The sequence below is a fragment of the Heterocephalus glaber genome, unplaced genomic scaffold (assembly GCF_053883595.1).
Source record: "Heterocephalus glaber isolate CG9 unplaced genomic scaffold, H.glaber_assembly_v1.0 deba00001781, whole genome shotgun sequence".
Classification (NCBI taxonomy): domain Eukaryota; kingdom Metazoa; phylum Chordata; class Mammalia; order Rodentia; family Bathyergidae; genus Heterocephalus; species Heterocephalus glaber.
The window spans coordinates 10,354,945-10,380,229 of NW_028258467.1; the positions used below are offsets into that span (position 1 = coordinate 10,354,945).

At 39.7% G+C, this 25,285-nt stretch overlaps 1 protein-coding gene across 2 annotated transcripts in view; it reads right to left on the reverse strand.

Annotated features, from left to right (window-relative positions):
• Grin2a (glutamate ionotropic receptor NMDA type subunit 2A) overlaps positions 1-25,285 on the reverse strand; it is a 379,678-nt gene that overhangs the window by 95,538 nt on the left and 258,855 nt on the right. For both annotated transcript variants that reach the window (XM_004864874.4, XM_087202850.1), the window contains one exon: positions 24,199-24,313. In XM_004864874.4, the coding sequence (XP_004864931.1) occupies positions 24,199-24,313 (115 nt within the window). The remainder of the gene's footprint in view (positions 1-24,198; positions 24,314-25,285) is intronic.

Sequence of the window (25,285 nt, forward strand, 5' to 3'; positions counted from 1 at the left end):
GGAAGCAGATAATTGTGCAGTGCACAGAGTGGTTTCCTGGGAGTTGGAACACCTGGTTTTTGGCTCCCAACCTCCCTAGCCTTTGCCCCTTGGGGATAAACTTTTGTTTTGTTTTGTTTCCCTTTGTGAAGTACAGAAGGAGGAGTGAGAGCAGCCAGAGGCGGTCTTGCAGTTTGCTTTCATGTGAAGCAGTTTTATTTCCTTCATTTGCCTATGAGCTAATCCTAAGGAATTGAATTCCACCAGGAAAATGACTGTAACTGCAGAGCTGCTTGTGAGCCCTACCTTGCAGGCTTGGGCTTGAATGCCACCATTACCAACATAGACATCCAAAATCCAATTAGAATACTAGATTGGGGAAAAATCAATCACTTAAAAGTGACAATTAAGCAGTTTGGGGATTTCAACCAAGAGGAATATAACTAAGGCTTTAAAAACTGATTAGATATCTTTGCCTCCATTGTGACCTCCAACCATTATATAAGGGGTCTTAGAAGGAAGGATTATGTCTTTCCTCTGTATCATGTTGTACTTGAGAGGCTGACTATCAAGATGACACAATTCTGTTCATCTTGATGCATCTGTTATTATCAGAACCCAAACATGAACTTTATTGAATTCCTTCAAGGGCTTCTTTACTGAAGAAAGAAAGCAGAATGGAGATAAGTCTACAAAAGTAGTTCTGGAGGAGACATGAAGAAAAGTGGAATCAGGGTGGGGGCGGCTAGGCAACAGTACTGAATGAGAACTTGACTGGAGATCAGTCCTCTGTTATAGTAACAGTAATAACTCTTATTATTTTTAACACCTTCACAAAGACTATTTAGAAATATGGTAAAGGTTTTCCTTTGACCTTCTAATGTACTTTTTCTGGGTAAATTTCAAAGATCAGTGTAGCTTCCAATTGTAAAAGAAGTGAAATGCCATTTGCAATCTGGAAGAATAAATAGCTCTTTGGGGGAGTATTTACCTGGACAATATTTAGTAGTCTGTTCCCTTGGCAGAGCTGCCAGTGAGTTAGAAATTGGTCAGGAGAGGCATGCTCTGATCCTGGAATGATAGCTGAGAGGGGCTGACATTTTTTCTGATGATCAATTTATTCTGACCAGTCTGAAAATTAGAAGGCTGAGCATGACTGCGGACATGACTCCTCTTCTTACTCTTCGGCAACTATTTTAAAAGAATTAAATCTTAAAACGTGGCAAAATTTTTGTCTAAGTGTATATAAAAAGACTTATGTTCAGGGTGATCAAATTTCAGACTAAGGAAGCAGGAGGCTTCCATGCATCAAACCTGACTTGAGGGATGTAACAGGCCAGGAGTAGATGGATTTCCTCACTCAGCATTATGTAAAAAAGTCAATTCCATTTGGATCTTCACTCTGAACATTCAAAGTGAACCTCAGTGACAGTGTCTGCAGAGTTTTAAAATAAGGTTATAGGACCTGGGGGTATCGATCAGTTGAAAAACATTTCATTCTGTTGCCCATGAAAAGTTATTGGGTTGTGAGTGTTGAAGCATTTGGAACTTAGTGGCAGGCCTCTGGTGGGCATTTGTGCTCCTGTATCTGGGTCAAAATAATAAATTTAAATCTTTGAGATAGAAATTTTCCTCCTTACAAATGAAAGGGTGAGCCAGGGGTTGGTGCCTGAGGCCCCGCTAGTTATTACATGGACACTAACCAAAGCCCTCGTGCATGGGTGAACTCCATTACAGTGATGAAATGCACACTGATCAGAATTTCAAGTCTTCTTAGATAAGATGGTATTTTGACAATCATTTTTCCTTGCTCAGCTCTGGCCCCAAACTACTTTGCTCCAGGCTTGTCTAAGTCCTAAAGTATTCCAGCAAGAGGATCCCTTGAAATACTAAAGCCAACAGAAGATTTAATGGTGAGGAAACAGTAATAAGCTTGACCACAGCTTTGCCCTCTGTTAAAATCATGCCTACTGGAAAGCAGTGGGGGAGAGGGGGATTCCATGTGATGGGCCAGATAAGAGGCAGTCTTTCAGAAGACAGACTAAGTAACCCTCGACTGTCAATCCCTACACTCAGAGACAGAACACCCAAGTTCACATTCAATTAGCTATGATACCATGAACTAGGCCACCTTAGTTAAAACTTCAGATTCACACAAACTGTCACCAGAGCAAGAATCCTGATTCCTCGTTACTCTGAGTGTTACAACCAATGTAGCTCAGTGCGAAGTCCCCGGGTTCAATCTCCAGTACTAAATGGAAAAAGAGGAGGAAGAGAAAGAGCTGTTGTTGAGCTTAAAAACATGTTTGTGAACCAGGAAATGACCAAACTGGATGTGCCACACAGTCTACAAAGAGGAAGAGAGAGAAAGAGCAATAAAGAGACACACTGAGACAACATTACAGAAGCTCTTGGATGTTTGGGTAAAATGCCTACATGCAGCTTGGAATTTGATGACATCTGTGTTTCAATTTGCAACTTGCCTTGGTGTCCTTTAATGAGTGGCTCAGCACCTGGGTAATACTGGTGAATTTATCCATGTGTGGCTGCTAATTGTAATTTCCCACATATCCTGGACTTGTCCTGTTTGCCAATAACTGATGTCACTTGCTTCATGAAGACATTCATACTTCTCAGACCATTTGGTTGACAGTAGAGGTCAGTTTTTTCCTGTTTCTCCACTGACCTCATCAAGTTTGCTTTAGCCACACATTCCTTCAGAAAAGTTCATTTAAAACTGCCTGATTTCAGTGATTCTAAAGGCAGAAAATCCAGTCTCACTTGCCTTTCCTTAAGTCTCCTCCAACAGCGTTTTGGCCCTGGGTCTTGGACCCCTCGATTTTCTCCCAATCTGCTCGTTCGTGTTCTACATCTTGCCTATTCCGACAGAGGCCTCTTAATCTATAACATGAACAGATTTTTTCATACCCACAATTATTCTGTCCTCATGCTGTCCTCCTGTCACACCCACCTGGCACTGCCACCCCCAGCTCTGAGTCAACCCAACCACTTCCTCACCTGTAAAGCACCAGGCACAGGTGGAGAACATCACCTAGTCATACAGATGAATGCCACTGTAAGTTTAAGGACTCCCTCTCTAGCTAGCAGTCTTTCTCTCTCTTCCTAATTGCATCTCCCTCGTTCCCTAGAAACTATTTCAAATCTTAGCACCTGCCCACAAGACTGCGGGGCTGTCAGCACCATCCTCACTCCCAGATGACGGATCCTTCTCTTATTTCAGAGTATGTGGACAACCCACAGAACCCACAGACTCACCTGCCCCTGCACACATGTCCTTCTTCCCTCCTCTACGATATCAGAGGGCTCTCTTCTCTACATGAGTGCTCATCTCATCCTTCGAGCTCTGGACAATCCTGTTCTAGACTCCTCTCTCTTCTGAAGCCAGCCCCAGTAAGATCCCTGGGGCTTTCTATTCTCTAAGGCCAACAGGTGCTTTGTACATACGTCCCCATGTACCTGGCACTGGAAGCCATGCCCTCTCTGAGTACCTTCCCCAATGGGCTCTTGCCATCCTACCCCCACCCAACCATTTGCCCTCTTGGCTGAGACAAGCTCCTCTTTCTCTGAGGACGTCTTCTGTGCCTCTATTTCCCTCCTAGCCCCAGAAGTCCATGCTTGGACCTCTTCTGCCCCCAGTCCCAGTTTTTATGTCTTGATTGACAGCACCAGAATCTGACTGCTTTTTGCCAACCTCTCTCTGCTGCCTCCAAGAAACCTCCATCTCCACAGGCTTAGAATAGAATTCAGCCTCTTACCTTCAATCACAAAAATACAAATTTTAAAAAACACATTTTTCTCTCCCATCTGTCAAATAAAAGTGCTTCAAATCCCAATGCTGGAAATATTCCTTACTTCATCTCTCTCTCCACCCCCATATATATATATAGCATATATATGTAACACATATATATAACATATATAATTGATCCCCAGGCCTCCATAGTTCTCATATGGTATTTGAAGATTTTTCATTGTTCATTTCTTTCCTGACTCACATCATAGTGTGGGCTCTTCATTCTCAGGCATCTCTGCAGCAGCTTCTCAACAGGTCTTCTTGCTTCCAGGTTGTTTTTCTCTTCAGCCACCTTCCAAGTAGCAGCTAAGGCCATCGCTCTAAGTATCTCTGCTATCTGATCATTCCAGGGTCCAACTTAAAGCTTTGCGAGGGTTTCCAACTACAGTTGAATAAAGTGAATATGCCATCATCTAAATGCCCTGGCCTCTTGCCAGCCTTTCTGGCTCTCTACAAACACACCAGTCCCATTGCTGACAGCCGGCTTCTGATCCCAACCTGCCCCACATCGACTCATGAATCAATCACACACAAGAAATCACAGGATGCTGGGTACATCAAGCTTCCCTCTCAATGCCAGGGTTTCAAAACATGCTGTTCACCCTTCCCAGAAAACCCCATCCCACTTTGCCAGGTGCCCTTCTATCTGTCCTTCAGAACCCAACACAGCGGGCAGTCTCTGGCCCCCCCAAAGTGGGTCTTTGCTTATCCCACCAAGTAATGTAGGTGCCTGGGTACTTGTCTGTCTGCTCTGGCAGGGCATGGGGTGCAGAGACTGGGTTCTGTTTGCCTTTGTATCCCTTGCATCCAGCCCAAGCCTCTAAATGCTTCTTAAATAAATAGGTTAACAAATGAAGGCACTAATAGGTCCACCATAACTATGATCTCCCTGCAGTTCATGATCAACATTAATTGTTCCCTTCTAATAACAGGCTCTGAAAATAATATGGATTTTTGGAGTTGGCTGAACTTTAGCCCGAATCTCCACCTCCAGTGCTTACCAGCTGTGTGGCCTTAACTAGTTTACCCCTCCAACCCCAGTTTCCTCACCTGTCAAATGGGTGTAAGAGGTGTCATCTCATGATTCTTGCAAGGAATTAAGTCAAATAATGACTGCAAAGCACTTATTATACCATCTGCCATACAACCGGTTATTGTTTACCGGATATGAGGCATTTTATTACATGCAGGGAGGATTCTATTGATTCAGGTAAGTGAACCACCCAGAAAAATCAGAAGCATTCAGCTGAGGCTCCTTCCTACCTACAATGCCTCACAAGGTCAAGGTTAACTCCTGCACATAACTCCAGGCCAAGACAGAGCGAGGGATTGGTTTATCAGGATTCCAGGTCCAGGGTTTCTCTGCCAAAATGACACTTAGGAAATGTATTTTCTTTTTCCCTTTAGGAGGAGACAGGTCTGCTTTTCGCTTACTTTTTGCTTTCTGTATTTTAGATAGAATTGATAGTGACTGTTAATATAATTCTGTGCACAAAGAAGGTCCTGCCAAAAGCAGCTTGGCATTATTTTAGCTCTACCAAAAAATCCAAAGGCCTGGAAATTATTTTTGTTTTCATTTGCTAGTTTGAGGTTCTGCACAATTAATGCATACCATTAATTTTGTAACTATAAATGAAGCTCAAGCGTTCTTGGATCTTTATGCATAGTCTGGTTACTGTTCAATTGACTAAGAAAAAGATGAAAAGAAATAGAGAAAAAGAAATTTCAGATAACAGACACAGTGGAGCAATCATGCTGATCTGAAAGCTGTATGTCATTATGTGGGTAATAATATAAAAGTCCTAGAGTTTATAAAGCCCTTTATAGGTTACAAGTTGCTATTATCTCATTTCATTTGACCTTCATGGAAAAATCACATAAAGGTAAAGGAAAAATTATTACAGTTTCTCAGAGCAATAAACTGATGTTCATTCAGGTAACTTGGCCCAGAAGATACAGCAAATAGGTGAAGAACCAGAAGCAGCTTAATTGTATATGCTTCAATATTCATCACATTGTGGAGGATACAAAGCAAAAACAAATGGGTAGTGACCTTTGAGGATGTTTATCATTAGTCTTTAAAGCCACTCCTCTGAGAAAAAATGAATGCTGTAGGTAGGTGTGGAGAAATTCACTCAAAAATATAAAAAAGAAAAGAAAACAAAACAACACTAATAATTGTCATTTAAAACTTTAGATTGCACTTTGCATGCATTATAGTTACCATTTATTAAGCTCTTTCTACTAGGTCCCATCTATACTAGATTTTAACATAAATGATGTATAATCCCTACAAGCTATGAAGTGGCTGGGTGATCATATTTCAATTAATTCATGTCTCTGGTCCTCACTTCTCTCACCTGTAAAATAAAACTGATTATAATGTTCGCTGCTTCGGGTTGCAGTGAACAAGAAAGGTGTTAATTGACATAATGCGCTTGGCTCAGTGCCTGCAATGGAGACAGAGCTTAAAAATATTAGGCCTTTTATTTTTATTATTAAGAATTATGTAGAAAAACCAAACTCTGTGCTTTTCCCATTTTCAATCTATGCCCCCATAGCACTGGTGATTGTGCCTGCACTGTAGAATTTGACTGAAGGACTGAGAACTTTGAGGACAATGAAAGCATGGGCTGTAGAGTCAGACAAACATAGATGTAGTTTGGATTATTGAAAATCACTTGTGCTGTTACTTAGTTTTCTCATTTACACAATGGCAGTTGTATATGAATTAACAGACATTGTACATCAAAATTCTGACTTAAGGAATTGTTACCAACTTTCTGACCCCAAATTATTCATGTTTTTCCTTCAGGTTATGGATAGAGATTTTTTAGGAATTTGAGCACTGTCTCTTTTTGCTTCTTTTATAGCTCCTTCCAGTCTGGTCACCATCATGGTCTTTGTCAACTGTCACGGCTGACAGGTGTGTGTGTGTCTATCATTTGGCATGCAGATAAGAAGATGGTATAATGAAATTAGGGATTGTCTGGAAGTTTCTCTGACAGCTGTCCTAGATCCAAGCAGATTGGGCCAGGGACCTCTGGCCTTTAGGCATTTTGTCCTCAAAAATAAGCATGGTTAGGGCAAGCACAAATTCAAGTAAGTTAAACAGGTAGCACAAGAAGCACGTAACACATGGTTGCTTTACTGTAAATTCCATGGGGTGGTTATCATTAGCTCCACCAGACTGAGGGATGCACTGGTGGTTGTCCAAGAAACACAAAGAATCATAGTTTCAGGGTTAGCCTAGTCTCAAACTAAGTGTGACCCATGGCTAAACTTAACCCTATAGATGTTGGCCAAAACCTTCTCTCCTCAAAATGGCTCCATTGCTGACTAGCAGCATGAGGGATGAGGAGAAGACTAGAACATCTGTCTCTGCTGACCACTGTGCCATACTCTCTCTGTCTGCATAGACCACCCACTTATCTCTTGACACTGGGTTGGGATTTGCAGCTCTGGATTAGACACATCCTTGTCTCCAACCTCTCTCCCCCAGTGACTGACAGTATAGCTTGGTAGAAAACCCGTCCACATTTTTGAATCCTTATCCATGTTTAATGCAATGACAATTCCTGAATGCAAATCCTTGGGTGTTATTTTGGCCACAAAACTCCAATCTTGCTGTGTAGATTCAAGTTGCCCACTTAAACATCACAGGTGAGGAGAGAGGTGGACAGTTCCCACAGAGGAACTTGGAACCAATCTCTCATCTCTGAATCTCAGTGTCCTCACTTGGTGAACGTCCCTGCTTTTCCTATTTAAAATATGGTTGTCAGGATCTGACAGCTAAAACTGATTCTTGCCCTTCTTTTCCATCTTAGACCTGACTGTCTATTCTTCAAAGAAACTTTAATCATGGGAAGAAAAAAATACACCATCAGTTATACTCTGCTGTCCCACATAGAGGCCAGCATGGTTGGAATCTAAGACCAGGATAATTTGTTTCAACTTTAAAGTTAAAGAAAATGAAATAACATTAATAACCTTCATTTAAAACTCAAATAGTTTGTTTCAACTTTACAGTAAAAAAAAAAAACAAAAAACATAAGAGAGACTATCAGTTTCTTCAAGTTATTCTACAATTCCCTCCAAAGGAATAAGAATTGGTTCATAGGTCTTTTCCTAGCTTTGAGTTTTTTCTTCTCATGTGTTTCCAATGGAGTCTTTTTCACAGAGAGAGAACTCAAGATGGTTCGGTCCCTCTTGTTTTTATCCCCTACAATCCACTTAGTCTTTCTAATTTGCAGAATTATAATTCAAATGAAAGGAATGGTAGGTAAGAATGCTATACATATGATTCTGATGGGTTTTAAAACAGTTTGCAAAAGACAATGGCTGGATAACAGACTGTATGTTGAAGTAATAAGCAATGAAGGAGCAGTTTCCTGCAGGGGCGAGGACTGACTCGCATCTTTGGATTTGCAGAGGAATGCTTATTGGCCTTGCTCAAGGATACAAGAGACTGATTAAGGGGCATATTTGCATACAGCTCAGTGGGATACTCAAAGCTGAACTCAGGAAGAGATTCTGGTTCAGTGGGGAAGCTTGTACCTGTAATAGTTCTTCTTGCAAACACTGGAGCAAGTCCACAGTGCAGGGATGAGAAACTCCCAACATGAGTTTCCATAATTAAAGCATGACAACCTTCACTACCAATATGCAAAGAAATCCCATTTCAACCATATAATATCATAGAGACAAATGGACTTTGGACTTTGGAGTCAGACAGACCTGAGCTGGAATCTGGATGTGGGCACTTACTCACTCTGTAATCTTAAGCATAACACTAATCCTTGCAGTGCCTCAGTTTCCTCCTGTGTAACTAGGGGTGTATGAAAGGGGTGATAACTATTTATTTTGAATACCTACTAAAAAGGGATCAATGTAATGAAAATATAGCCCCATGACATAACCAGGCATAATAATTATCCTTATTGTTTCATAAAACATGGGGAATTACCTCAAGGTACCAGGTAGCCAAGTCCCTTGACTTTAGAGTTTAAAAAAAGTGTATTTAGTCTTCCAGAACTTAGAAGTCAGCACTGGAATATTCAACCCCTCTATATCTGCCTCTTCCCCTGGTCTAAGCCAGGCTCTGATACCAAGAAAAACAGAGTAGTGGGGAGGGCAGCTTATGTGGCCAAAGCACAGACAAGAAAACTCAGCTATAGCTACAGAAGGTGGTCTAACACTGCTACTTGCAGCCAGAAGCAGATTTCTGGGGTGGAGAATCTCACTGTTCTGCTTCTTTTCTCAGGGACAAATGTCCTTCCTGTCTGCACCGCTAGCATCCAAATGGGAAAATAAAAGAGGTAGACAGAGACAAAGCGAAGAACGTGAAGAGCAGGTCCAGATGCCCAACAGTGAGGTCTGGGGGTTGTGACTGTGGTGGCGAAGCAATCCACTTGCTGCTCTCCAATTGAGCTGCCAAGAGCAGAAAATCAACAAGGGATCTTCTATAGTTGTGAGTGAATTAGTAGTATGAGTTAGAGAATCCTCACCCTTTGGATATCTCCTTTGACCTTTAGGACTCCAGACATATGTAAGCACTGTAGGAAGTCTTTCTCATCTCCTCCCCAACACCTAGACTGAGATCAATCTTCCAGTATTCTTTACTATTAGCATTCATGTCACTATGTTGCAATCAACGGGTCCTTTCTTTGTGGCTCCTACTAGATTGTCAGTTCCCTGAGGGAAAGGACACTGATTATTGATCTCTGCTTCACTTGTACCTAGTATTAGTACAGGACTGGAAAAGGGTAAGTAATCAGTAAACATTTGGTAAACAGACCACCAGTAGAGAGTGTATTCTAGAGTGAAGAAATGACCACATGGATGGATGGGTACTGGTTGATCAAAGGGGTTAACAGATGGGTAATTTATTAAATGATTGCTCATTGGTTGACTGTCTGGGTGGATAGATGGATAAAGGAAGGGACAAATAGTGTAATCTCATCAGTGGTTTTTGTTTTCAGTTACTTTATCCTAAAGAGTCAGAGTTGAGTCCAATTAAAAGGTTAGGTATTTCCATGCCCCCCTCCACTCAACTTCCAGTGCAAACATTATCCATAAAAATAGTACTATAAACCCCCCAAATTCAAAAACCCAATTCAAAAATGGGCATCTGAAATGAACAGACATTTCTCGGACAAAGAAGCAAAAGCAGCAAAAAAAATACGAAAAAATGTTCCACATCACTGGTCATTTGAGAGATGAAGATGAAAACAACACTGAGATTCCACCTCACCCCAGAAAGAATGGCTGCTATCAAGAAATCAACCAATAACAAATGTTGGTAGGAGTGTAGACCGGTGCAACCACTGTGGAAATCACTATGGAGATACCTCAAAGAACTAGGACTAGAGGTCCCATTTGAACCAGCTATTCCCCTGCTGGGATATCTTCCCAAAAGAATTAAAAGAATCATCCCACAGTGATATATGTGCACCCATGTTCATAGCGGCACAGTTTGTGATAGCTAAAGCTTGGAAACAGCCCAAGTTCCCATCAACTGGAAACTGGATAAAGAAGATGTGGTTTTTTTATAAAATGGAATACAACTCAGCCATAAAGAATGAGAAACTAGAGACATTTATAGCTAAATGGATGCATATTGAGGTCATACTCTTAAGTGAAATAAATAGGACACACATGTGTAAATACCAAATAGTTTCTTTAGTGTGAGAAAAACTGAAAGTGTAAATAAGGGTTAAAACGATTAAAATGAATAACTGATAATTTGAAATAGGAAGAAAAGGCCCAAAGGGGTAGGGGAAGTGGGAGGGGAAGGGGAAAGGAAAGAAGGGAAAGGAAAAATTATGGGAAGAGAAAAAAGTGGAAACAAATTCTATGTAAATAGGGAAGGATGGAGGGGGTGAAGTGCGCACAGGTAATGCGGAAAAAGTAAGAACCAAGATACATTATGTATAGGTACAAACACCCAATGATAAATGTAAATGTATTGTATACCTAAAATGCACCAATAAAAGAATGAAAGCAAAATAACAAAAAAGTACTATAAGAAAACTTCTGTCATTCATCCTGGAAACTGTGCCAACTTTCCATTACTTTCCAAGTAATGGAAAGAGCACCAGACTTGGAGGCCCATAAAACCTAAATTTGAATCTCTTAGCAACTGATAAAAATGTCACTAAATATACCCAAATTCACACTATTCAAATATAAAATCAGAGAATACTATCTATTTCACAAGGTTATTATGCAGCTAATGTGGAATAATAAACATGAAAACCTATTGTCAGGTTCAGTAAGGAATAGATGTTCAACACTGTTATGGCTGTTATGTGTTTAGATGTCCCGCCAAAGCCTCATGCAGTCATAGGTGGGGCTTTTTCAAAAGTGGCTAGAATTGATTCATGGTGCAATGCTAGACTCAAGGGCACTAGGATTAAGGGTGTGAGTACTACCCTCCCTAAGTAGTCTGGATAAAATAAAAGGTACAGAAAGATGCTGTTAAATTCCCTTGTTGCTTTTGCTACCTTCTGTCCACCATTAACTGTTGCCCCTCTACCACATGCCACTCTGCCTTGGAGCCAGCAGATTAGGGACTAAAACCTCTACAAACTGTGAGATAAATAAATGTTTCCTCCCTTAACCTTGAGTGTCAGGTATTTTGTCTCAGCATCGAGAAAAGTAACTAAGACTCATTCTTACTGTTTATTTGCATTATAGTTGGACGATTACTGTCAATCGTGTTACTTTACTTGCTCTCTTTCAGAAGTATTTTATTTTTCCCCAGTGAAAGCCCACTTGGAACCCCAAACAACAGTCAGAAAAAGCTTTACTACCTCTGGTTGAAGCCAGATTCTGCCTCTTCAACCTCTTACCTACCTACAGACCCCTGGGGCACTCTGGGCTCTGAAAGAACTTGGCATTCCCAGGAATGTAGAAAAAAGTCTGCCTGAGGGCTCAGTGTCTGTATTTTTTTCTTCTCCCTCTCCCTCTCTTCCTCCCTCCAGCTCATCCTCTCTATTTCATTCCCTTCCTTCTATAATTTAGATTAGAATATCCCTCAAGTCCCTTGTGTTGAAGACTTGGCCCTATTGGGAGTGGTGGAACCTTTAGGCGGTGAGACCCAGTGACACCTTTGAAGGAAATAGTGGGACTTTAGCCCCTTCCTCTTTCTTTCCTCCATTCCTTGGCCATGAGGGGATTAGGTTTTGGTTTGCTATGTGCTCCCACCATGATATGCTGCCACATGATAAGCCCCAAACAAAAGGGGCCATCAATCCTAAACTCCAAAGCTTGCGAGCCAGTATCAACCTGGCTCTTTGCAAGCTGATTCTCTCAGGTGTTTGTAACAATGTCAGGAAGCTGACTCTCCCTCCCTGCTTCCATCAGAAATGTTCAGATCCTCTCTGGATTCCTCTATAGTACAGATGAGTCATTGACCCTGTCAGAAAATCTAAATGGTTTTCATCTGTCTATTCAGGAGTTTCTAGAAATACTTCTGACCGAGAGGCTCTTTGAATAATTTGCTCATCTGAGATCATTTAAATAATCTATTCGTTCATTTTCATAATTGATGGCAATGGCAAACCAGCAAGGGTGCATCCTTTGTCTTACATTTATGCTGCCTGTCAGCTTAATCATGCCCCAACCCTTCAGACAGCTTCCTAATCAAGCTGGTTTTCTGTGGTGGGTGGAGATGGATGATGTCTACATTATCTTGGCTGGCTGGCTATGGTAATACTGCTTGGGCTCCAATTCTACCTTTAATTCTATGTGATCTTATACCAGTCATTCAACTTAGGTGGCTTCCACTTTCTCACGAAGACAGAACTAACTATCATTGAAGCTAACATTTATTGCCAGCCTTCCATGTGCCAGTCAGTGTTCCGAGCACTTGGTACATTCCCTTGATTATTACATACTTTTATTATGCTCTCCCTTTTGGGTGTGGGAAAATGCAGAGACCATTGTGAGCCTGAAATGGGATAATGCATTAAAAACACCCTGCATGGTGACTGCACATTACAGGAGCTCAACCCGTAGCAGCTGCTACCATCAGGATTGTCACCTCAAATAACAACATTCCCATCACCATCATCATCATCCATCTTTGCATTAACATCCTATCAATGCATATTCCCATGGGGATGTATTTTCTATGAGTTGCATGCTTTTGTCTTAATCTCTCAAATCTAGAAGAGAACTAGTTCAACTTCTATTCTTCCTGGAGTTGGTCTGATCTTACAACTGCAAAAAGAAAAAGAAAAGAAATAAAAAGAAAAATGAAGAAGCAGAGCAAAACAGAAACACGCAGTGAAGAGATGACGCCACTTACTTCAGCTGCATGTGCTAATTTTTTAGGGACCTACTATATTTTCCTCACTGTGACCTAACATATTGTACTGTGTGGATATTTAAAATAGTCGCTCTGCGTGACTCTCGGGAAGTCAGATGGTAATTTTAAATCTTTTATAATGGCTTAACTTTCCCTCTGTATGGCTCACATCATCTGAGAAACTTAATGATCATTATATAAGGAAACAAATTAAATTCCGCACAGACTCTGCTAAGGTTGATGATATTGCCAAGCTCATTTTAAAAAGGGCACTCAGCTTTAAATATGGATTTGAGAGAAGAAAAGAAAGGAGAGAGCAAGGGGATGAGGGAGGGAAGGAAGGAAGAGAGGTGAACAATATCACCTAAAGCATGACAAATTTCTTCTGGAACTAGCAGTTCTGGAAAAACATAGTCACAGTACCATACCTAAAAATTTAGAAAAGAAAAAGAAATCTGACTGCTCAATTCCTGCCTGTCATACATTTTTCAGCTCACCACTTCTTCCTCATACCTTCACTATCTTTAAAGAGCCCCTTAGAAAATGTCCCAAAGATTCATGGCAATCACCATTTAGGGCCATTGCACTGAGGCACATACCCAGTCCGTTTTACTTTCTATTTTGAGACATGGTCTTGATCCATCTGGAAGTTGTCTGGGCTGGGCTCAAACTTGTGATCCTCCCTCCTCAGTCTCCCAGAGTGCTGGGATTACAGGAATGCACCACCATGCCTAGCTACCATTTTCTTTTTAAAGAAGAAGTATAGTTTATGTTTCAGAGTTTAGGCTATTGGGTTCAATGTCCTGGCTTTGCAACTTACTAGCTCTGAGACCCTGAGCTAGTTATTGGATTTCTCCCAAAGTGAAATCACTGTATCACCATGCTGCTGTGAGAATTAGGTGACTACTCAGCATGTTGCAAGGCACACTGTAAGAGCTAAGCAAATGTTAGTGATTGCTACTGGTTTTATGTTCTCTCACTTCCAGCTCTTCAACAGTGCCCTGAAGATCACTGAGAAGGGGATGAAAAAAGAATTAAGATGTGTTATGTACATGTACCAACTCCCCACGATGAATGTAACCATTATATACTGCAAACATATAGTAATAAAAATAAAAATTAAAAATAATCATCTCATAGTCTACAATTCAAATTCTAGCAAGTGTAATCCTTCATTCCCTTAACTTCCCTTTGAATTTTTGTATTAGTTTTATATTGCTGTGCAGCAAAGTACTTTGAACTTGGTCACTTGAATCAACATCTATTTCTGGTTTCACAGTTCTGTAGGTTTGGGGTGCTCAACTCAGTTCTCTGTTCAGGAGATCACAAAGGCAGGGCTCTTATCTGGAGATGTGGGAAGAATCTACTCCCAAACTCATTCAGGTCATTGGCCAAGTTTGCAGGAGTGAGGTCCTTGCTCCTTGCTGGTTGTCACTGTGGACTGGCCCCAGGCCCTGGAGGCCCCTGTACTGTTTGTGATGGAGCCCCCTCTATTCTATCTAAAAGTCAGGCAAACCCTTCAAGAGTTTTAAACTTCCCCTCTGGTTCCAGATGCAGAAAACCTGCTGCTTTAAAAGGTTTGTGTGAGCCTGGTGTGGTGGCACACACCTGTAATCTCAGCACTCTGAGAGGCTGAGGCAGGAGGATTACCAGTTCAAGTCCAACCTGGGCAGCTTTGTGACTTAGGAGAACTTGTTTCAAATTTTTAAAAAATGGGCTGGGGATGTACCTCAGTGTGACAACCCTGGGTTCACATCCCTAGGACTGGAAAAAAGGCTTGCATGATTGGTAAATCATCTCCCTTCTGAGTAACTCAACATCAATAGAAAAAAAAATCCCGCCTGTCATGTAACATAACATAACCTTGGGAGTGATCACACACTACAATCACAGATCCATTCACAATTCCAGGGGAAGCTCATGGAAGGGTGGGTGTCACATCAGGGGCCTTCTCCAAATCCTTTCCCCACCACATAATCTGTTTCAAGCACACTGAACTGTTCTCCAACTGGCTTTAAGCACCCTTAGCCAGGACATTGGCTTGTAGGGTACCTGCTGCATGGGAGGGCCTTCCTGAAAGGTTCACAAGTTCACATCTAGTTCATTCCCAGAAAGCCTGTTTGGATGATCTGGATGATATGGATGCCCTCGATCGTCCTTCATACATCTAACACATCTCTTGGGAGTCCTCTTATGATACCTCAAGACATCCTGGGGTTATGAGCTCCTTGTGTCCTGTTAGACTCTAACTCTCTTAATGACTAGATGCATTATCTGTTCTACAGCCCTCAGCAATGACTGCATATAGCTGGTGCTCATGAAATTGTCTTTCATGGAATAAATGTGTAAGTAAATAAAGGCTATGCAACCCAAATTCAATGATCTGTATTTATAAGAGGAAACATCACTTAATGGCCTAATATTTATTGAGGACAAATCAGATGACAGGTACTGAACCATATCCATATATAATACAATTTAACCTTGTTAATAACTGTCTCATTTACCAGAGATTACTCAAGGTGCAACGAGACTCCAGTTTCTTTCCCTTCCCACTGCTATTTGTCTGAAGCATTGTGGCTAAGCAGTGTAATGTGAAGGAAAACTGAGATGCAAAGACTGAGACGAGAGGACCCTTGAAAAAAGTGTGACCTCGCGGAGACCATTTTAAAGTAATAAAGAGTAAGTCTCTGCCTGAAAGCAAGAGTTCTACATGTTTAACAAGCATCTGAGTCCCTTGTGGAGCTTGTGAAAAATACGGTTTAGATTCAGAAATGATTCTTCCATCGATTTAAGGTATGACTAAGGTGATTCTGATGCAGGTAACCCAGGGAACCATACTTGTAAAACGATTACATTGAATCATGTTCCTGATTTGGGGAAGTTGCTGGAGGTGGGAGCAGTCATTCCATTCATTCATTGTCTGATCCATAGTATGAATATGTATCAAGTCTCGGCTCTTGAACACCAGAGACAGAAAGATAAAAGAAAAAAGGAAAGCCTACAATCAAACACATGAAATGTTCTCAGTGCTCCATCAGCAGGATGCCGTTGTCATTCTTAGTAAGCTGTGATAGGTTTCTGTTTGTAGGTTGTGTAAACAATGTGCTCCAGTTTTAGCAATCTGCATCATCATTCTATCAATTGTCATTTACTGGTGTCCTCACAAATACAATTTTCCTCCCTGATTTCTTTAAAACAGTCTTCATTGGAATCTGTGTGAGCAGAAGCCAAGTATACTGTCTGCACAAATACTTCAGTCCGCTGGCAGGGCGAGCCTATTTGCAGACTGCTGACCTCATACTCATACTCACATACAGTATTGACACACACAAGCAAACATACACTACACATCTGCACATCCTCCCTCATGCATCCTTCTGACTCACTGGGGCACTCTCGGTTAAACATGGTGGTGGTGTGAAAGAAATGGTAGGGGTGAAAATAAAGGAGCTTCAGAATTCTATACTTTGAAATCACATCGTGTTACCAGATCCTGGGAAGGTAGGAGAGTGCAGAGAGTATGGTTAATTGGTGTGGGTGGGCACTTAGATAAGAGAAATAGCTTTTAAAGTTGTACAGCACAGTAGAACGGAATAACTGTGATTGACAACAAGGCACTATACATTTCAAAATGGCTACTAAACTGGATTTTGAATGTTTTGAACACAAAGAAATGATAAAAGTTGTAGGTGATGGATATGCTAATTATCTGATCTTATCATTACAAGTTACCTATATGTATTGAAATATCACACTGTAGCGCATACCTATGTACAATTATTGTGCATCAATTAAAGATTTAAAAAATAATTGCACCCTGCACATTTCCATGCCTCACTAGAGACAATAACACATTGACATGACACAGGCAAACGGGCACTTAATTCATTAGGCAGAGAACACAAAAGACAGGATGCATCCCATTCCTTAATGAGCTAAATTGGAAGATGGAATTCCTACAGACCGGAAACACAAGGCCTATGAGATATGATACATACTTACACCCCATGTTCCAATTAACTGGGTTCAAGTGGAATCCAATAAGAAAAAAGAGACAGATGCTATTCTAAGGGTGGGAGGAGAAAGTCCCTTAACTGCCCCCAACAAAATGCCCCCTTCCAGTTATTCAGCCTGGTGTAGAGAGGAGCACAGCCTTTGGAGTCAGGCAAAGCTACGTTCACATCTTGTTCCTATCATCTATGAACTGGAGGATCTTAAGCAGGACACAGACCTCTCTGGACTTGAATTATAGTGTCTGAGGCAGGAATACTTTAGGTTGGTTGGTTTTTGAAATGACTAAATGAAATCATGAATGTACTGTTCTCAGCATAGTCCTTGGCTCAGGGTAGCATTTAATAAATGGTGAGTGAAGTCATCATTACTGAGATTTCAGAAAGGTCCATTCTGTCCACCAGGACAAAGCCTTTGAGGTAGAGATGAAGCAACATAGATCAAAGGAGCAGGCCTTTCCCTTACGGGGCTCCCTGTCTAAGTAAAGATGAATATGCACACAAATAATTACAAAGCAAACTGTTGATACTCTTGGAGTTGGAGTGCAGGTCTGCAGAAATGACATACAAAATCTCCACCCTGGGAACCCATGGGAAAAATAGGCATCCTTAGCAAAGAGGGAGGAATGTTCAAAGGGACAGGAACATTGTGGAGTGAAGCATGAGCAGATGACAACCAAACATAAAGGCTTAGGGGACACCGAGGATAAGAATGAGGCCCCCTGTGCAGGAGCACAGAAGAATGGGCATGTAGGGGGAGAAAGATGATGACTTTGCCTTTGGACAAGATAAGACTGAGTAAGTCTGTGACCTACACACATGGAGGTGTCTTACAAGCAAGTCTGGAGGCCAGGAAGACACACAACTGGGCTGGAGTGAGGGATCTGGCAGCAGCTCTGTGCAAAAGTCAATGGAAACCAAAAGCAGTAAGGAGAATGCAAACGGAGTGGTGCAAATGAAAAGAGAAGCAGAGCTGTCAAGCCAGGAGAATGGAAAGTTCCTTTAGGAAGACATATCTCCCTCTGCCTGCTGGGACTTCATTGCCATCTTTCATTAGTTCTCTAGGGACAAAAATATTTTTTTTACTTTAACATCCATTTTGTCCTATTTATATTTGAAGGCAAAACTTCAAACAGCTTTAAACATCTTTCTTTAAATAGATCTGTCTCTCAGTATATATCCATTTTATAGCTAGCCAGGAATATGTTAATTAGCTTGATTTAGCCTTTCTGCAATGTACAAATATATCTAAAAATTCATGTTGCACATCATAAATACCCACAATTTTATTTATTAATTTTTAAAAATTGATTTAAAAGCTAGTCTGTATGTGTATATAGGTGCACTGCCACACATGTATATGTCTTCATCTTAAGATTATTTTAATCCTAAAATAGTAAATAGAATTGTATGCAAAGCATTGGAGGGGATAGTTTAAAAGATAGTGGTTCATCCCGGAAAACATATACAATTTTTCAAATGAGGCCTAATTCCAATGTCCTCCTCCATATTGAAGACCTGTCCCAAGTGACCAGGCCAACCTACCCCCTCTCGCCTTTGTGTCCTGTGGTCGATCTTATATCTAGCAGAACATGGATTGTCGTGTCCTGCTGTCCCAGGGTTGGCTCAGTGATGAGCTACTTGAGGAAGGATGGCTTCCTACTCATCCTTGTTTCAACCCAGCCACTGGCACCCGGGGGTGTTGGTTGCACTGGACCAACTGTTAACACCTGCACCCAGGGTTATTTTCAATCATCTCTAGGAACCACCAACCTCCAAAGTGAGTGAAATCACTGGAAAAGAAGGGAGACAGAAGCCATGGTAATCCCCCTTTGCAAGAAAGAGCTACTCAGCTCCAAGTTCTGTGTCTGAAACACATAAGGAGCATGGTACGCAGTATCTATATAGCCCATAGTAGCTATTAAAAAAGGCCCTGCAAAAAAGCAAATGCTCCTCGGAGGGTTTGTTGCATTTTCCACGACCCCATCATTTCATGCTGCTTCTCCTAGTGATACCACTGGGTGACCTCAGAAATATAAAGAAAGCAGCTCTCTGTCCTCAGTGGCCTCCCTCTGCTGGTCTGCCGAGCCAAGATACAGCTCTGTGGCAGCTTTAAGGATGACATGGATGGTATCTACTTGCTCCACTGGCTTCCTCTTTCTTAGAGACAGAAGCACAGGGAGTTATTTCTGAAGCCCTGGCTCCCCTGCATGCCAAGAGAATAGACCCACTACAGGAAGTATTTGTAAATTCCAAGCTCAAATTGGCAGCAACTTCTCAAGTGCATTTTTTGGGAGATTGCTGTATTTCACTAGCAATGTGAAGGAGGGTACACAAAATATTAAAAGGCATTTTGCGGCATCCAGAAATGAGTATATCAAGGCCAGATTTCTTTTATTCAGTACTGTCACAGCACTGCAGCAGCCTCCTGGAAACTCACTCCCTAGAAGATGAGCCAGATCTGAAGGCTGCATAGAAAATTCACAGGTGTGAGTTAAGGCAGACCCAGGACTGGTTAATTCCAATCAAGGATTATTTTATTCACTTTTATTCCAAAAGTGATCCTCAGATTGTGTTGAAGAATAATGCCCAAACTCAACAACATAAGGCAGAGAGACCTAAATTCTCTACCTCATATTAATGATCAGTAAAAGATTTTTCATATTTTGGATTTTCCATGCAAATGGAAAGAAAAATCAAGACTAGATAGATAGATAGATAGATAGATAAAGGAAGACAGAAATATAGAAAATCATTACAGGCTAAAGAAGAATAGCACATTCCATGTCTCAGATGCAAGTCTCAGGGTTAAGGAACCCTGAACATTCATGGAATCATGAGCCTCTTAGTAAGGTGGACTATGAGGATATCAGAGGAAAGAGAGGAGTGAAACCCGGGAACAGTTAACTGGAAGCTAGTACTTCCCTCAAGCATTTCAGAAGCACTTAGAATCCCATTCCCCTCCACACACACAACACAGTCTAAGTTCCTTGGGTAAGAAATTATTCTCTTGTTCACTAATAAGTTTCCAAGCAACAAGAACAGTCCCAGGTATACAGTAGGGGCTGAATAAAACTTTTTGAATGAATAAACAATGTTTTTAGCCATTGCTTTGATATATCACTTTTAAAAATGGATTAAGTGATCAATAAACAATAACTGCCATTGTCATAATTAGTACTTGTGTCTGGGAGTTAAAATGTGAATCCCCAGCAAAAAATTTGTTAGTTAAGTGTTCCAGGTATCCCTGTTTGTATGACTTAAATTGCGTTTTAATTAAATACAATGGCATGCAATAAAATGAACAAATCTTGTAGCATAGCAGGATGCATTTTGAGAAACGTTCAAGATAAAAAATAATCACCAGCACTCTAAAAATCTCTCTGGGCCCCTTTTCTCTCCATCACTCTCCCCTACACAACCAGCCATTATTCTGGTTTCTAACCCCATAGACAACTTTTGCCTCTTCTCGAACTTCATATAAATGGAATCCTACAATATAATCTTTTGGGTCTGTCTTATTTTGTTCAACGTAATGGGATTTGAAATTCATCCGTGTTGTCAGACCTATGAATAGTTCACTTCTTATTACTGAGTAGACTTCCATTTGATGAATATACCCTAAATTATTTACTCATTTCCTCATGAATAGATACTTGAGCTGTTGCTGATTTTTTGTACAAGTGTAACATGTTGGATGTATATTTATATTTCTTTGGTATAAATAACCAAGAATGGAATTGCTTGATCATAAGATGTGTGCATGTTTCACTTTATAAAAAGAAAAAATAAACTACAACACAATTTTCCGTGATGGGTGTAATTTTACCTTCCTACCAAGACTATATGCAGAAGACTCAGTTGCTCCACACTCTTGCTACAACTTGGTATTATCATTATTTTTATTTATAACCACTTCACAGGTATGAAAGAGCATCTTCACTGCAGCTTTAGTTTGCATGTTACTGATTATCAATGATGTTAAGCATATATTTTTGCCTATTTAAATAATATCTTCTGTAAAGTTTATAAGTAAATTTCCCACTTTAGTTGTGCTGTTTCTCCTTTTGTTATTGATTTGTAGGCAGGTTTTTTTTCACATATTTGAGATATGGATACTTTGTAACATATATGTATTAACATTTTCTTTCAATTTGTACCTTGCTTTTTCCACTTTTAAAATATTTTTTACATGGCAAAAGTTTTTAGTTTTGATAGAGTACAGTTTATTATCTTTACTGTTTGTCTGATACTTTTTGCATTCTGCTTAAGAAATCTGTGATCCCCTCAAACAACAAAATATCTTCCTACGCTGTCTTCTAGAAACTTCATAATTTTCATTTTTACATTTAAGCCTATAAGTATTTCAAGTAATTTTCTGTATATAGGTTGAGAAATTGGACAAGGGTTATTAGTTTTCTATGTGACTATTTAGTGGACTTAATACTATTTATTAAAAAGGCTTTTCTTTAGCCTGTTCTCATAATAATTCATCAAAAATTATTTAAATGCACATTTGTGGAGCTATCTTAATTACTTCATTAAATGAGATATTATCTATAGGCTTTCCATAGGCACCTTTTATCAGATTGAAGAATATGCTTCTTTATCATGAAGGGATATTGGGCTTCCTTAAATGTGTTTTCTGTATCTATTGAGATAATCCTATAATTTTCTCCTTTTTTTCTGTTCATATAGTAAACTACATTGATTTATTTTTAATGCTAAACCAATATTGTATTCCTAAAATAAAACCCACTTAGCCATGATGTATTATACCTTTTAAAATATATTGTTGGATTCTGACTAGAAACATACTGGAAAACTTTGTGTATATTGGCATTACTTCTTTGTTAGGTGTTTGATAGAATTCACAGTGAAGCCATCTGGACCAGAAGTTTCTCTTTTTTCTTTTTGTAAATGAGGTTTTTGTTACATGTTCAATATCTTAGCAAATATGAAGCTATTCTGATGGTTAATTTCTTCTCATATCAGTTTTACATTTCTTTTTTTTAAATTTTATTGGTACATTTTATTGGTACACTTTAGGTATACAATTCATTTACATTTATCATTGGGTGTTTGTACCTGTACATGATATATCTTGGTTCTTATTTTTTTCCCCATTACCTGTGCACCCTTCACCCCCTCCACCCTTCCCTATTTACATAGATTTCATTTCCATTTTTTTTCTTTTCTCATAGTTTTTCCTTTCCCTCTTTTCCTTTCCCCTTCCCCTCCCTTCACTCCTTTGTCTTTGAACCTTTTTTCCTATTTCAAATTATCAATTATTCATTTTAATCATTTTAACTCTTGTTTACACTATCAGTTTCTCACACTAGTGAAACTTCGATATTTACACGTGTGCTGTAGTTTTAAGTGAAATAAATAGTTTTATGTTTCTTTAAGGTATTTGTCTATTTTTCCCACATTGTCAAATTTGTTAGCATAAATTTTTTCTAGTATTCTTTTATCACATAGGATCTGTAATTTCTTGTTTTAATATTGGTTTTTTTGTTTTCTCTTTTCATTGTTCCTTAATATTATGAATTTTATTAATCTTTTCAAAGAACTGGCCTTTCACTATTTTTTTCTATAGCTTCCATTCAATTTTGTCAATTTTTGCTCATATTTATTATTTTTATCTTCTACTTCATTTAGATTTATGTTTCTCTTCCTTATTTAGCTTCTTAATTTAGAAGCTTAAATTATTGACTTTATGTTTTCTTTTTTTCATTATAAGTATTTAAAGGTACAAATTTCCCTCTTAGCACATTTTCAACTTTGTTCTTCAAATTTTGTTGTAATATCATGTGTTTTCATTATCATTCTATTCAGAGTATTTTCAAACATCTTTCTTGTTTCTATTTTGCCCTACAGCTTATTTAGAAATATGTAACAGTTTCCAAACATTTGAGGATTTTCTAGATATATTTTTGTTAGTGATTTTTATTTAAGGCTGCTGTGGTCAAAGAGAACATTATGCAAAATTCCAATCCTAATTATATCGAGACTTGTTTTTTCTTCCAAATCATAGTCTACTTTGAGGGTTTTCTATGTACTCTTGGAAGAATATGTACTTAATAGCTGTTGGATGTAGTGTGCAGTTTTCTTATGCATCTTCTTCACTGTTCCTTTACAGATATCTGTCATTGTCTCCCTAAGGTCAATGCATCTGTTTGAATATTACTTTCTCCTGATTCTAGTTAACTATATTATGTCTCCAACACTACATCCTATATTTTCCTCTCCTCTGGGATCTCCCAGGTCTCCATTTGATGTGCAAAGTAAAGGTAAATCTCAGGATGCTAAAATAGTTTAGAAGTCAGCCATTGCTTGTCAAAGAAGACAAGATAACAATATAAGCTACCTTCTTGGTTGATTTGTTGTATTCTTTATGTGATACTGTGGCTAATAATTTGAGAGTTGATTTATGGAAGGATGTAGAGTACACCTGGGACAGATATTGTCATTAAATGTATGAGACCATCTGCAAATTCCTCATAAGTTTCTCCTCTGACTCAGGACCTGGGATGATTTTTTTCTTTGCACACTAATTTCTGACATTTTTCAAAATTAATATGTATGTACTTGGACATGTGCTTTACAACCTCTCACTCCAACATATGAAGTATAGAAGTGATACACTTAAGTCTTGAAAAAGATTACTTATAAGACTAATTTAAATGAAAATACAGGGTCTTTGGCCAATAAGTTAAATGAGGAAAATGGTACACATTTAGGAGATTTAGGCAAACTGTTATATAGTCAATACTTGCTACTATAATGGTGCAAACCAAATTTGACTGTCTTTAAATCATCCTAAATCTCCAGGATCATTCCTACTGGCATTTGAGAGCCAACATAGCATACAGAACACTATTACAAGTTCACCCAGGTAAAGAATCCCAGTTGCACCTTATGATAGTTAGTATTGCTGTTCTAAGAAAACCCTGCCCTTGATTTTCAGATGGAGCCTGGAGCAGCTCTGCAGGGTCCGCTCTGGGAAAAGGTGTAAGCTGGCCTTTTCTCCCCATGCTTTCTGCCCTTTCCACATTCTGCACGAAAAGGATGCTCACCTTTTCCCACTCTCGATCTTTGTTCAGCACGATCACCACCAGCCTAGGGTGCACCTGATAGCCTTCCTCAGTAAAGGACAAGTCTTTGCCATTCCACGTCACATTGACCATAAATCTAGACAGAGGAAGAAAGAAAGACAAATTTTTAGAGGAGAATTAAAGAGGTGCCAAACAAATGCACAGATGCCACCATCAGCATCACCTTGATGGTGTCCTCATACAGAGCCATTCTCGTCACATGCAGCCCCCATCTGTGGAAGGATCCGTACAAGGCAGGCTCTGCATACTCACTACCCAGGCCCTCTATGCCACATGCCTGGACTCCTTCTCAAGATCTTTGATCCTGTGCAGGCATTAAATAGAACATTTCTGTCCTGCTAGGTTCACAGATATGTGTTCAAATGATCTGATAGATAAGCATATTCTAAACTGCCTTAACAAGCTCCCCTGAAGAAGCTGCTTACTCATAAACTACATGGCATTTGACTTTGAAAAAATGCTATTCCATCTATTTATCATTCATTCAACTGGCATATTTTAAAGCATTCTTTACACGCCATTGCCTAGGTGATTGGAAAAGAGACATGATCCCCTGACCTTATGAAGTTTGCAGTCTAAGAGAAAAGACAGGTGTTAAATGATTAGCCACAGACTGATGATGAATGCTACATGGAAAGTAGGATGTGCTGTGTGAAAGTGAAATAGGGGTCAGGCAAGGTTAAGGAAATAAAATTTGACCTGAAAGATGAGTCAGCATTAAAACTATGTAAGAGACAATATGCAAAAGAGACAATATGCACAAAGGCACTGTGGTGGCATATATAAGGGACTGGATGCACAGCAGTGAAGCTAGGGCAGAGAAAGACAGGGAAATATGGTATTTGGTGAGGCTGAAAATATGAATGGAAGCAGATAGTATAGAGTTTTATAGGCCATGTTAAATTTTTTCTTTGTCTTATAACAACAGGAAGACATTAAAATATTTTAACCAAAAGGTGGCATAATCATAGATTTGTCTTATGTCAGATTGTGCAGAGAATGGATTAGAGGGAAACTAGAATGGATAAGGGCTACTATTTACAGGCAG